The 15,470-nt window shown below is 43.6% G+C and overlaps 1 protein-coding gene across 6 annotated transcripts in view; it reads left to right on the forward strand.

Annotated features, from left to right (window-relative positions):
• The window catches only part of LOC311124345 (ubiquitin-associated protein 2-like), an 85,221-nt gene that overhangs the window by 14,871 nt on the left and 54,880 nt on the right, over positions 1–15,470 (forward strand). For 4 of the 6 annotated variants that reach the window (XM_084158286.1, XM_084158287.1, XM_084158289.1 and 1 more), the window contains exons 3-9: positions 640–717; positions 4,683–4,793; positions 5,028–5,202; positions 5,377–5,472; positions 8,042–8,096; positions 12,882–12,926; positions 13,957–14,063. In XM_084158286.1, coding sequence (XP_084014412.1) covers positions 640–717; positions 4,683–4,793; positions 5,028–5,202; positions 5,377–5,472; positions 8,042–8,096; positions 12,882–12,926; positions 13,957–14,063 — 667 coding nt within the window. The remainder of the gene's footprint in view (positions 1–639; positions 718–4,682; positions 4,794–5,027; positions 5,203–5,376; positions 5,473–8,041; positions 8,097–12,881; positions 12,927–13,956; positions 14,064–15,470) is intronic. The other 2 variants (XM_084158288.1, XM_084158291.1) reach the window with 1 other exon arrangement.

Raw genomic sequence — 15,470 nt, forward strand, 5'->3', positions numbered from 1 at the left:
TGGGACCTTATAGACAGGTGTGTGCCTTTCCAAATCATGTCCAATCAATTGAATATACCACAGGTGGACTCCAAGTTGTAGAAACATCTCAAGAATTATCAATGGAAACAGGATGCACATGAGCTCAATTTCGAGTCTCATAGCAAAGGGTCTGAGTACTTATGCAAGTATTTCTGTTTTTTATTTAGAATACATTTGTAAACCAGCAGTGTTTTGCTGTCATCACTAGGTTTGTGACTGACAGGGCGGCAGAGTTCTGGACGATTTTATGTTGTCAGGATCACCCACTTGTGGAATTGTATGACTTGGGGCTCTATCCAATCTGTGTCGCTGAACGTTAGATTGTGCGTTAGAAATGTAAAGGTCATTTCTGATTAAGCAGTCATGCAGCGTTTACCGTGAATGCGGTCTCCGCTAACGCAGGAATATTGCCTTTAAATTTCACTCACACGGTAACTCTAAACTACCGCGATACGGATTGAATAGAACCGTTATTGTTTGTTTGATAGTGAAAAGCTAAAGGTGGTACCGAATCAATACTTAATGGGTGGATAAGACTGTCATTGAGATTTACAGAAGAGCCACTTTTAAACGACTTTGGTGACTCAGAAGTTGATGTTCCACCCTTTTTCCACACAGGCCACTGCTGAGCAGATCCGACTCGCGCAGATGATTTCGGACCACAATGATGCTGACTTTGAGGAGAAAGTCAAGCAGGTGAGAACATGGCTCGCCCTTCATCACATGTAGCATCCCACTGCACTTTTAGACCTCTTTTGCTGCCTGAAGGGAGGTCCGTTACATTGGTGTACATTTCAAAGAGATCTAGTATTGTCTGAGGGTTTCCATTTGAGGAAAATGTGGCGCCAGACAACGTGTCCGGGAAGATTTTAATTTACCAACCATTTGAGAAATGTACTTGACCCATATGCATTTGGTGCATACCCATTAAGGCGTCCGCCCACTGTGCTCAGAATGATAAATCACATTTAGATTATGGTAATGCATCTTAACAGAACATGCAACTCATGTAATGAAGCAGCCAATAAAACGTAACTTTCAAACATTTGCCAAAGTCCAATTTGCGGTAGAGAAGAGCGCACCTGGGAAAACACCATTCTAAACAGCGCACCTGATAGCGGTTCCATATGTGACAGATGAAAATCTCTGTTAGAAACTTAGAGGGGGAATCTAAAGATGCAACAGCTAGGATGGGTTGCTAATATGACTAGGCTTGTGCCTTTGGCTTCTAGACAATGAAAAAAGTTGATAAGAACCAGTAGAACATGAGAGATGGCATAGTTATGGGTCCAATAGGGAACTAAATAGAAATACATTTGCCAATGTTATATAATTACTCCTGTCTATACAGAAATAAGTCATTCAGAATACTTCACCAGAAAGCCAAAGAGGAATCGAGTATCATTAGCTTCTTTAAAAAAATAGCTGTGGATTGTTTAAAGTCACAAGCTCGTGGGCCTATGCCTGTTTGGGAAGCCCTCAATTTGGGCAGCGCACGTGGCAATAGGCCTAGCTCATTGAGTTGCGAATGTCAGTAAAAAGCATCTAAAACATGTGTGAAGATAATCTCTTGAGTATAATTTAAAATGTTGAGACAAGAAGGGGAGTGGTGTGTGGCAGAATTGCTCAGCTCCCGCCAATTCTTGCGCTTTCATTGTTTCATTGTGCGAATTGTTTGCCCTTGATTTTTGTTTTGATCAATTCCCCATTACATATGTCACCAGGAGTAAATGTACCGTTAATCCCCGTAATTTGGTTACATTAATTTCTCGTAATGCATGTTAGCCAATTACCGTTCTCATTCTGAGGGGAAACGTTGTTTGCAGTATTCACAACCTGCTACACTTGTGATAAACCAATTTTGGTTTATTTCATAACCCTCATCTACGAGATTTGTAAAAAAAAAAAATGCGCCTGAACACGCATAGAAGTACCTGGCCTGCTGCACGGAAATGTAGGAAATGTTTTATATTTTTTATTTTTATACATGCATTGCGAATGATATATTAAAACTATAGATCCTCACAGTAAGCTATTTGAATAATCTTTACAACAATCTCCCCCTCGATAATCACCAATCGGTGTGAAAGAGCAATGGAAGCCTACTGCTGCATTTCCATTCTCTCTTATCTTTAGCCGCCAATGGATCACAGGGACTCAATGTGTCCATATGGCAGAAGCTGGTGATCTCGCATTAGTTGACTTTTAGATTTGTATCATTTTGATTCAGATTTTTGATTAACCACATGACAATACTTTTGAGAAACAAAAACAATATTATTGAAATGAAAATGTACATATGAAAATCATAACTGGCAATTGTGAGCTTCCCCAAACTTGAAACTCACGTGCGCCTATGAAGTCTTTATAAAAGAATTGCCTCCACATTTCCATGGTTGGATTTTACCTATAGGGTACTTTGAAGCAAGGGAAGACATACCTCATAATATGAAATAAAACATTCAGGTTTCAAACAATTTAAGTGTTTTCAAAATGCATACTGCCTCCAGCTCACATTGTAAAGTGGTGGGTGATGAGCTGATAGCCTGTTGCCTGCACTTGAATTGTCAATATGCTTATAAAAGCGCATGTTTTACGCTAGCAGCAACCAGCTGAAGAAATCCTGCTCAAAATAGGCTCTGTGTGCGTATGATAGTTGTTGGATAAATAAGATGCATGATGACTAACGAAATTACACAGGACAATTTTTAATTCCACTAAATTATGCAAATGAACCTATAGACCTATAAGCATGATGGTCAAATGTATTTCCATCGACTGGTATTTCCATCAATGAATAAAGCATTGCGATTTATTTTTTCTCGCAGACATTTTGGCCGCCAACTGTTTTATTTATCAACCTTTAATTTATTGGCCAAAAGCAGCCAAATGCCAGCTAACGGAAACCCTGTAGTGTCCTCACTTGTAGCGTCAAACCACCTTTAGCCTCTTTTGCTCTGGTCTGCTAACTAGAGCTTAGCTTTACTTCACTGCTTGAAGTATAAATGCATAAAAGAAGCGTTCCTTAACACTCTGGGGAATTGGCCTATGTGGATAGGGCTATATTGAAATCTTTCTTACAGAATAAATATGAAATGCATAAGCATGGTAGCAATTGAAACGGAACAATTAGGAGATTATGGGAAATTATTAGACAAGTTGAGGACACAACAGGTTCACCTGACACAAGACTGAATCCAAACGTTGTATTTACATTTTTAGTCATTTAGCAGACGCTCTTATCCAGAGCGACTTACAGTTAGTAAATACATATTATTTTTTTATACTGGCCCCCCGTGGGAATCGATCCCACAACCCTGGCGTTGCAAACACCATGCTCTATCAACTGAGCTACATCCCTGCCGGCCATTCCCTCCCCTACCCTGGACGACGCTGGGCCAATTGTGCGCCGCCCATGAGTCTCCCGGTCGCGGCCGGCTGCGACAGAGCCTGGATTCGAACCAGGATCTCTAGTGGCACAGTTAGCACTGCGATGCAGTGCCTTAGACCACTGCGCCACTCAGGAGCACAGTGTACTGTTATGTGGATTTTACATTTATTGTACTTTAGCCGCATTTGTTTAACGAAATGTGAAAATACTCGATTTGTTCAGTAACATAACAATATTCCTGGAAAATGTGGGCAAGGTGCAACATAAGACCAAAAAATGCCAAGGGTTTGACAGAGAACTAACTGGTGTCTCCAAGTGGTGCCACACCTCTCCAAAGTGTGCACAGTTCCTAAGTAATTTCAATGTACTTTTATTACTCAAAGAAGAGTCTTCAACTGTAAGGTGCTTTTTTTGAGCTGTCCTAGCTGTGCGGGTGAGGAACTAGAGCAAGCACACTTGTAGTTTTGTTTGGAACACAACCCTACATCCCTGGAATCACACCTATTACTTTTTACTCAATCCAAAAACGGACGATTTTAAATCGGGTCAGGTGGGCATGTTCTGTTGAAAGCTTGTTCTGTTGCCAATATGACTAAGTTATAAAATACAGTCTTACAGTGTTAGGCTTTCACAAAGCAATTCAGAGATACTGATTGTAATTTTGGTGCGCATAGGAGTCATGAGTGCATTCAGGTGTGCGTTCCGTGGCATTTTTTTCTTCACAATAGACAAACAGGCTCATTCTATTCAGAACAACCCAGGGTATGATGCCATGTCATCTTGTAACTGTACATCAGACATAGTAATGATAAATGTTGACAATGTGTATGGCATGAGTTTAATGATATGGAAATGTGAAGTGCACATTTGGACGGGTGTTTGGCTTGTTTGTATTACATCAAAGTGGTATTTGTTATAATAGTATTGTCTCTCAAAATACATAGAGTCCTCTTAATTTACAGCACTTCCCTCATTCGGACAACAAAAAAGTGCAAATGTTACCCAATTAGCAGGAGGGATGTGGGCAACTTCTTGTCGCATGTGTTGTTCAAGTTCAGAACTTCTGTCAGTCAAAATCCATATAGCACTGTGAAGCATAGAGCCTGAGCTCTGACGTAATTTATAGCATGTTACTGTACAGCCACTGCGTTCCAATTTAGGTGCTTATCAGTGCCCAAATCTGCCATTTTCAACCCGTATATCGGTACGAGTGTAAAGGGTTACATTGCAATATACTCACTGAAGATTTTCATCCGTTTCCCCCGTCCAGCTGATTGACATCACAGGCAAGGACCAGGATGAGTCCATGATCGCGCTGCACGACTGCAATGGAGATGTCAACAGAGCCATCAACGTGTTGCTGGAGGGTAGCCCAGATACTGTGAGTTTTTCCTGTGTCAAGGCTTAGTAGTTGGGCCAAAGGGAGGGAGTAAACACGGTTACCCATCTAGCTCACTACAGGGCGAATCCTAACTTCCATTTAAGTCTAATTTTGATTTAGTCATGCATTCATGTCAGTGGGAGACTAAGTAAACATTTGACTTAAGTGGAAGTTAGGATTCGCCCCTAACATAATCAAACTGAACCCTCTCGGTCACCTCACCTGTCTTCTCAGGATTCTTGGGAGATGGTGGGGAAGAAGAAAGGAGTGTCTGGTCAGAAGGAGCCTGGCCAGGCTGAGACCGGAGAGGAAGGAAAGGAGAACAGGGAGAGGGGAACAGAGAGGGACGTGGCACGTCGTCGAGGTGGGGCCCCACGCAGGGGCCGAGGGGCCAGCAGGGGACGAGAGTGTGAGTAGAGATCACATGCCTTTGCATTAGGGTCATGGGAAGTGACACTGGCACACCAGTGTAGACCCTTTGTAGCTCCTGCCCTTGTCAAACCTAATTTCTTGGCCTACATTTCTTGACTCCACATGCATCTGTTTTCCCTCACTACCTCTAATGCACATTCCCTCCTCTCAGTCCGTGGACAGGAGAATGGTCTGGATGGAGGAAAGGCTGCTGGGATAGCAGGCAGGGGCACAGAGCGAGGCCACAGGGGGAGAGGCAGAGGAAGAGGTAAGTCTCTCCACTATATACAGTGCATTCGGAAAGTATTCAGACCCCTTGACATTTTCCACATTATGTTACAGCCTAATTCAAAAATTGATTAAATTGTTTTTTCCCCTCATCAATCTACACACAATACCCCATAATGCCAAAGCAAAAACAGGTTTTTATCAATTTTAGCAAATATTACATTTACATAAGTATTCAGACCCTTTACTCAGTACTTTGTTGAAGCACCTTTGGCAGCGATTACAGCCTCGAGTCTTCTTGGGTATGACGCTACAAGCTTGGCACACCTTCATTTGGGGAGTTTCTCCCATTCTTCTCTGCAGATCCTCTCAAGCTCTGTCAGGTTGGATGGGGAGTGTCGCTGCACAGCTATTTTCAGGTCTTTCCAGAGATGTTCAATCGGGTTCAGGTCCGGGTTCTGGCTGGGCCACTCCAGGACATTCAGAGACTTGTCCTGAAGCCACTCCTGCGATGTTTTGCCTGTGTCCTTAGGGTTGTTGTCCTGTTGGAAGGTGAACCGTCGCCCCAGTCTGAGGTCCTGAGCACTCTGGAGCAGGTTTTCATCGAGGATCTCTCTGTACTTCGCTCCATTCATCTTTCCCTCGATCCTGACTAGTCTCCCAGTCCCTGCCGCTGAAAAACATCCCCACAGCATGATGCTGCCACCACCATCCTTCACCGTGCCAGGTTTCCTCCAGACGTGACGCTTGGCATTCAGGCCAAAGAGTTCAATCTTGGTTTCATCAGACCAGAGAATCTTGTTTCTCATGGTCTAAGAGTCCTTTAGGTGCCTTTTGGCAAACTCCATGTGGGCTGTCATGTGCCTTTTACAGTGGTGAGGCTTCCGTCTGGCCACTCTACCATAATGGCCTGATTGGTGGAGTGCTGCAGAGGAACTCTGGAGCTCTGTCAGAGTGACCATTGGGTTCTTGGTCACCTCCCTGACCAAAGCCCTTCTCCCCAGATTGCTCAGTTTGGCCGGGCGGCCAGCTCTAAGAGTCTTGGTGGTTCCAAACTTCTTCTATTTAAGAATGATGGAGGCCACTGTGTTCTTGGGGACCTTCAATGCTGCAGATATTTTTTGGGACCCTTCCCCAGATCTGTGCCTCGACACAATCCTGTCTCGGAGCTCTACGGACAATTCCTTCGACCTCATGGCTTGGTTTTTGCTCTCACATACACGGACAACTGAAGGACCTTATATAGACAGGTGTGTGCCTTTCCAAATCATGTCCAATCAATTGAATTTACCACAGTTGGACTCTAATCAAGTTGTAGAAACATCTCTCAAGGATGATCAATGGAAACAGGATGCACCTGAGCTCAATTCCGAGTCTCATATCAAAGGGTCTGAATACTTATGTAAATAAAGTATTTTTGTCTTATTTTTAATACATTTGTAAAAAATTCTTACCCTGTTTTTGTGGGGTATTGTGTGTAGATTGAGGATTTGTATTTATTTAATCCAGTTTAGAATAAGGCTATAACGTAACAATGTGGAAAAAGGGACGGGGTCTGAATACTTTCCACTGTAATATGGCCCGTTGAAAGAATAGTAGTTTCCATGGGTTTCGGTGTGAAGAGCTGTTGGTTGGACTCCTGAAACAAGGTCTCAACATAAACTAAGGCTAATGCCCCCTCGAGTGTCAAAACAAAGATGTCATAGCATTCCAGGGCTCCAGACTAACCTTTTACCCTGGTGGCACTGGTGCCACTAACTTTTTCAGTTGGTGGCACCAGCCCATGATTTTTGTCGCATCAAACATTTTTTGTTTCGTCACACAATATAAATAATTGGTTCTTACAAAGTCACTCCCAGTTTTGTATTAAGTGTAAATACACTACTGAGATGGTATTCAATATATTTTTATGTGCACCCTAATCTCGTGATTGTCATTACATTTTGGGTTGACAATTAGGCTGTTATATTTTAATATCAAAATAGGGCTCCAAAATGTTCTTATTTTTTTTGTTGATTAATTTGCCTACATCTTTATGTGCACTAATATCACAGGCTGATTTAAATTTGGGGCTAATTCAACACCTGAGAAAGTGAACTCAAAACACATTAGCTAGATATAACTCTAAATATAATACCTACTGGTAGTAGCAATGTATTAATCTAACGGTACATTTGAGGCATGTTATATTTAAGCAATGAGGCTTATATGCACTCGCGATGTCCTGTGCGCATTTTGCATGCTCCGTAGCTCAACGACATATCAGATATCTTGATTGTAAAACCATGTGCTATTTGCTCAATATTGATGTATTACAATAATGTACTTTACGGTTTCACCAAATCATGGTTTTAGCTGCCAAAAAAATAAGACTTTGGAATGAGGTGACCAGGTAGAATGTGCAGCTTGCACCAATTCCACCAAATAAACATTTTACTCTCACAGCCAAATGGTTGCAGTCTGGAGCCCTGCATTCTATTTCAGTTGTAGGGCGCGCGATAACATGCTTAATGTGCATTCAAGCCGGCAAATGTTCCACAAGGGACAATGCATTGTATTTTCTGTAGTTATGTTTTTGTCAATAGTGTAACTTGTCTCTCTCTCTCTAGGGGGAGAGCGGGAGCGAGGCAGGCGAGGGGGCAGGTTTTCAGCGCAGGGCATGGGGTAAGTGAACACCTGTGCTGCTCACAGAGAGGGATTTATGTTCCCTCTTACCTGTTGCCATGGTCACCAGAGAGCAGAACCTCAGCCTATTGTTGAGGCTTAATACATTGGCCAAATCAAGTTGAAATGCGAGGGCTGTACATAAACCCTTACGTAACTCCACTGAGCTCTTTTGTCTCTGAATAACAGTCAAATATAGATAGACCCACACCATATCTGTAACTCAATGGGTGGGCATTGAGATTGTTGCACATAGGGTTCTGCTCTGTGTCTCTGGCATATGGTGTGTTCTAGTTCCTTGTCCTTCCGTTTGGGTTAAATGGGGCACAGGTTTGTGTGCGTGAGTTGTATGTTTTGTCTGTCAGAATGCATTGTCTCACCTAACCCTGGTCATTGAGTGCCCTAGATGTCATCACATAGGAAGTGGTTAGGCCTATATACTATATAATTGCTTTGACGATGCTCACAGTGACAAGATTGTAAACAGCCCTTTAAACCAGCTTTGATATTGAGTAGTATCAAATTCACTCTACATAAGACATATTAGTGTATCTTGTATGTCACTTTGTATTTCATTATAATGAACACTTAGTTGGCAATATAATTCCTCCTAGGTGTTAGGACTAGCATTAAGCCCCAGTGAGATGACACAGCCTACTATTTCTAGGGTTGTCAAAGACCAGGCTTTGTGGGGTTTAGATGAGTGGGCGCTGCTAGTGTGGGCTCTTTCTAAGGGGGTGCAAAAACGATTTCTCAAAGTAGGGCTGGACGATATGGCCTAAAAATCATATCTACATTTTTTCCAAACTTATGGGCGATTTCTGTATATACACTGCTCAAAAAAATAAAGGGAACACTTAAACAACACAATGTAACTCCAAGTCAATCACACTTCTGTGAAATCAAACTGTCCACTTAGGAAGCAACACTGATTGACAATACATTTCACATGCTGTTGTGCAAATGGAATAGACAACAGGTAGAAATTATAGGCAATTAGCAAGACATCCCCCAATAAAGGACTGGTTTTGCAGGTGGTGACCACAGACCACTTCTCAGTTCCTATGCTTCCTGGCTGATGTTTTGGTCACTTTTGAATGCTGGCGGTGCTTTCACTCTAGTGGTAGCATGAGACGGAGTCTACAACCCACACAAGTGGCTCAGGTAGTGCAGCTCATCCAGAATGGCACATCAATGCGAGCTGTGGCAAGAAGGTTTGCTGTGTCTGTCAGCGTAGTGTCTAGAGCATGGAGGCGCTACCAGGAGACAGGCCAGTACATCAGGAGACGTGGAGGAGGGCGTAGCAGGGCAACAACCCAGCAGCAGGACCGCTACCTCCGCCTTTGTGCAAGGAGGAGCAGGAGGAGCACTGCCAGAGCCCTGCAAAATGACCTCCAGCAGGCCACAAATGTGCATGTGTCTGCTCAAACGGTCAGAAACAGACTCCATGAGGGTGGTATGAGGGCCCGACGTCCACAGGTGGGGGTTGTGCTTACAGCCCAACACCGTGCAGGACCGAGATGAGATCCTCAGACCCCTTGTGAGACCATATGCAGGTGCGGTTGGCCCTGGGTTCCTCCTAATGCAAGACAATGCTAGACCTCATGTGGCTGGAGTGTGTCAGCAGTTCCTGCAAGAGGAAGGCATTGATGCTATGGACCGCCCGTTCCCCAGACCTGAATCCAATTGAGCACATCTGGGACATCATGTCTCGCTCCATCCACCAACGCCACGTTGCACCACAGACTGTCCAGGAGTTGGCGGATGCTTTAGTCCAGGTCTGGGAGGAGATCCCTCAGGAGACCATCCGCCACCTCATCAGGAGCATGCCCAGGCTTTGTAGGGAGGTCATACAGGCACGTGGAGGCCACACACACTACTGAGCCTCTTTTTGACTTGTTTTAAGGACATTACATCAAAGTTGGATCAGCCTGTAGTGTGGTTTTCCACTTTAATTTTGAGGGTGACTCCAAATCCAGACCTCCATGGGTTGATCAATTTGATTTCCATTGATAATTTTTGTGATTTTGTTGTCAGCACATTCAACTATGTAAAGAAAAAAAGTATTTAATAAGATTATTTCATTCATTCAGATCTAGGATGTGTTGTTTAAGTGTTCCCTTTATTTTTTTGAGCAGTGTAGATAGAGTATATGTGTGTGTACACCCCTTCAAATGTGTGGATTCGGCCATATCAGCAACACCCGTTGCTGACAGGTGTATAAAATCAAGCACACCGCCATGCAATCTCCATAGACAAACAATGGCCTTACTGAAGAGCTCAGTGACTTTCGACGTGGCACCGTCGTAGGATGCGACATTTCCAACAGGTACATTCGTAACATTTCTGCCCTGCTAGAGCTGCCCCGGCCAACTAAGTGCTGTTATTGTGAAGTGGAAACGTCTAGGAGCAACAACGGTTCAGCCACGAAGTGGTAGGCCACACAAGCTCACGGAACGGGACAACTGAGTGCTGAAGCGCGTAGTGCGTGAAATCTTCTGTCCTCGGTTGCAACACTCACTACCTTGGTCCAAACTGCCTCTGGAAGCAACGTCAGCACAATAACTGTTAGTCGGGAGCTTCATGAAATGGGTTTCCATGGCCGAGCAGCTGCACACAAGCCTAAGATCACCATGCGCAATGCCAAGCGTCGGCTGGAGTGGTGTAAAGCTCGCTGCCATTGGACTCTGGAGCAGTGGAAACGCATTCTCTGGAGTGCTGAATCACGCTTCACCATCTGGCAGTCCGATGGACGACTCTGGGTTTGGTGAATGCCAGGAGAACGCTACCTGCCCCAATGCATAGTGCTAACTGTCAAGTTTGGTGGAGGAGGAATAATGGTCTTGGGCTGTTTTTTTTCACGGTTAGGGCTAGGCCCCTTAGTTCCAGTGAAGGGAAATCTTAAAGCTACAGCATACAATGACATTCTAGACGATTCTGTGCTTCCAACTTTGTGGCAACAGTTTGGGGAAGGCCCTTTCCTGTTTCAGCATGACAATGCCCCTGTGCACAAAGCGAGGTCCATACTGAAATGGTTTGTCATTCGGTGTGGAAGAACTTGACTGGCCTGCACAGAGCCCTGACCTCAAACCCATTGAACACCTTTGGGATTAATTGGAACGCCGACTGCGAGCCGGGACTAATCGCCCAACATCAGTGCCCGACCTCACTAATGGTCTTGTGGCTGAATGGACACACGTCCCCGCAGCAATGTTCCAACATCTGGTGGACAGCCTTCCCAGAAGAGTGGAGACTGTTTATAGGAGCAAAGGGGGGACCAACTCTTAGACAGCTAGCACCCGAGCTGGCGCAGCGGTCTAAGGCACTGCATCTCAGTGCTTGAGGCGTCACTACAGACCGCCTGGTTCGATTCCAGGCTGTATCACAACCGGCCGTGATTGGGAGTCTCATAGGGCGGCGCACAATTGGCCCAGCATCGTCCGGGTTTGGCCGGTGTAGGCCGTCATTGTAAATAAGAATATGTTCTTAACTGACTTGCCTAGTTAAATAACGGTTAAATAAATAAAAAATTAATTAAAAAGTCTGTAGCTAAAATGTTGCTAGCGTACATGGTACTGCAATGCTGCGCGTGACAAACTGAGCATTAATTTTCAAAATGTTCATTGATACACTCATCTTAGTACGGTCTGTTCTAAAATGTGGGAGTTGAGACCTAAAAAGGGTGTCGTTACAAAGGTTTCGTTTCCTCTAGAGTAAAATGTCTAATGGTTTTTTGGTGTCCATATGACCGATTTTTAAAATATATATTTTTTTACCAAACCTCAAATGCAAATAGCGTGTTGAAACTGCTTGTCAGAGAGGAAGAAGTGATCTTTAGTTTCTTTGTTGTTGTGGGTGGCAGGGGGAGGAGCTTGGAGTCTGTGTGCGAGTGGGAAGGTGCACAGAAGGAGCGAAGGAGATATTTTTTTTTTTTTCGCGATTCTTGCGATACCGGCATTTGAAACATTGCGCTAAAACATACATTCAAATTAATAATATATATCGCCCAGCCCTACCTCAGACAAACCTGCATGTTAATTTCATCCCTTTGAAATAATTAAGTCATTTATCTCCGACGCACCTGGTTTGTTGGACATGAAAGAAAGATGAGCTGATCATAGAATACTAAATAAAGAAGAAAAAAATACTTAAGTCCTTAACTTGTTTCAACTTGTAAATATTATCTTAATGTTCTACGGTTTAATAGGGAGACGTTAGAGGAGAGGGGGCAATGCCTTTGCGGTGGCAGAACGGCTTGTGTATGTGTGCGCAAGTTTGGCTTTGTCCGGATAGCCTCTAACCTGGAGCGTGAGTGAGCCAGCGCCATAGGCTTGCATAGATGGACAGCCAGGCAGTTTGTTGCGTTGTCCCCAACATGTCTCTCTCTTAGGGTGTGTCGCTTCCGCTGCTGCTCTTGTGTGGCCTTTGGGAGCCTGTGTTTGCAGTTTGCATGAGTGTGTTCTGTTGGTTCTAACTGTGCATCCTGTCCTGATCATAATGCAATTATTGTTACTTATGGAACACAGTTTTCAGTTTGAGTGTTTGTTTGGCAGCCCTGTTTCCCCTTTGTTAGTGTACCAGCTACACCTATAGAAAGTGACTATGCCCCAACAATGTAGTGCTCAGATAATGTGTGTTGCAGAAGTGTGAGTGTAGTAACTTGTCCATGCATGTGATTTCCTTACATTCCTCTGTAAAATAATGAATAGTCTAAAACCACACACTGCATCCCCCACTGTCCCCGTTGTGCTGCTTGTAATCGTTGCTGTTGTTTTTCCTCTAAAGCCAGATTGATAAGGGGCCCAGATATGATTTTTCAGGAGAAGAGAGGTGAGTGCACCACCACTGGTGTGTCAATCTTGCTATCTGTTGGGGGGGAACATTCTGCCAAATGCCACGAGAGAGAGGAGGATGGAGATAGACACACAGGAAGCAGGGTATCAGGGCAGACTAAACCGAAATGACATGCACCCTGGTAACACGATATGGAATTAAATGACAGCTGTCTTTTGAACGTCGAGGGTAAACCTGTTCACACAAGCCCCATTAGAAATCATATCAAGTGTATTGGTTGTGTACACAGTTGAGGGGGAAAAAACGATTTCATCCATTTTAGAATAAGGCTGTAACGTAACAATGTGGAAAAAGTCAAGGGGTCTGAATACTTTCCGAATGCACTGTAAATAAATATGCAGTGTATAAACACTAACTAAAATGCAATGTACAGTAGTGCAAATATTAGAATAAGCTATGTTGGGTGACCAGTGGCTCACTCAACAGTCCCTCCCTGCCAATTTACAGCACCCCTGTTATTGTTGGTTCTCATCGGGAGCTAGTCAAACGTGAATAGTCTGAATTCCAGTCAGATCCTGGAAACTTCTGAAGTCAGTCTAAACTGCACTAGGTTGTAGTGCACTGTACAACTTGTAGCGCCGCACCGTCTCTAGCTGAGCCTGAAAGAAGCAAGAGAACAGTTATTTTAAGGATATGCTTTTTTCTTTTGCTCTATAATTCTCTGAAGCCATGACGTGATATGATGCGTTGAAAGATTTGTGGAAGACGTTAAGTTTTTTTGCCACCGCCCACAGTGCCAGAGAAAGAGTTGAGGAAAAATGAAGCACTGCCTGGATTATTTCCCATTCCTTGGTTTTCCTCCAGTCTTTTTGAATCTGTTCGCCTGACATTGCTCAGATGAACATTGTCTAACTGCGACACATCAGATCTCCTCAAACACTTCCTCTCCTATCTCGCTGCTTGCTTACTTCCTCCTTTACTGTATATCCCCCCCAGTCAAATGTTCCCGTTGGTAGACCCATAAGAAGTGGTTATGCTCAAAACCACAGCTTCTTCTCTCTTGCAGAACGTTCAACCCGGCGGACTACGCTGAGCCGACCCAGACAGAGGAGAGCTACGGCAGGGGAAGCACCTGGAACAACACAGGCAACCTGGAGCCAGAGGAAGGAGCCAGTAAGGAACCCAACTACTGCTCAGCCCCAGTCCAAAACCACCCCAACCTAGGCCTAAACACTTCCTGTAGATCTGCAAGATGGTGTGTTAGAAAGAGAGTGTTAGCAAGATGGTGGAATGTCCATCTAGTTTATCTAGAGCCAGAGGAAGGAGCCATTAAGAAACCAAGGTACTGCTTAATCAAAAACACTCACTAGACACTTTCTGTAGACCTGAAAGAATCAGACAGATGGGTGGTCTAGTTGTGTTAATAACTAGTAACTGTCCATGGGGTCTGATGGGGCTTAATCTGCTTGTCTTGGGAATGATCTGAGGTATACTACGATGCATGCTAGATCTATTCAGTGTTTTTTTTAAAGCTGGCCAGCTTCAGTTAGCTTCACATTCCAGCTCAGGTTTCATCCGTACTACAACGGTGGATATTGCTTGTCCGCCTGCTGCTAACTCTAGCAGGCTTGTAATTGCGTGTGCATGTCGCATGTGGCTTGTTGAACGCCAAACTCTTCATTGAGACAATGCTGAAACATCAATCCATGGGCGACTCAATGCCACATTTTCATTTGGGCCAAAATCTAAATGAAATATAAGTTGTCTTGCAAATTCAGCAAGCTATGGTGTGAAATAGGCTTTTAGAATTGCCGTCTTTATTTTATTACTTATTGTTAATGCCGTCTTTGGTGTGCTTATCAATGCACGAGCACCTTTTCCCCACTCCTATCGATTTTTAAGTAATTGTATTAAGTCATACAAAAGTTTTACTGTGTGAAGTTTCAAATGCATTCTTTCATCAATAAATGTGTAATGTGATAAGTATTTTAATAGGGGTGTAACGGTTCGGTACGTATTGCGGTTTTGGGGTCATGTTTCGGTACAGCGGGAGAATTAAATGCCATTCACAATGTTCCTTGCATTGTCTGTTGTGACCGGATCATTATGTTGGGCCTCACGTTTCCACGCTGATGCTGCGTTTGTAATCATGTGGGAGTAAATACCAGTTGGATGCATTCATGTGATTTGAACTCATTGAGAAACCATATGGTGTCAACCATAAACTAAAGCAGGGCCTAACATTTTACTTTTTGGTCCACCATCCACTGTGGCAGGTAGATACAAAAAAATAATATCAGCCACTCATATATTTTTACCAGCCAAAATATTTTAGCGCCATAATTAAATAAAAAAAGGCAAACAGATTACCATGATTTGTAATGTTTCTAAAACAATAAATGTATTAGTAAGAAGTAATGTGGTATATTGCTCAATTTCATAAAATGTTTTGTGATCCGAGTCTTTTAATCTAAATATCAGAGACAAAATGTTCAGATGCCCCTTTTTAAAGGCGGGAGGTTACCGTGGTAACGGGGCTACTCAAGTCCTGTCGTGTGTGTGTGTAAGAGAGATGTGTGA

This window comes from Coregonus lavaretus, assembly GCF_964263955.1.
Source record: "Coregonus lavaretus genome assembly, chromosome: 3".
In the NCBI taxonomy this organism is placed as follows: Eukaryota; Metazoa; Chordata; class Actinopteri; order Salmoniformes; family Salmonidae; genus Coregonus; species Coregonus lavaretus.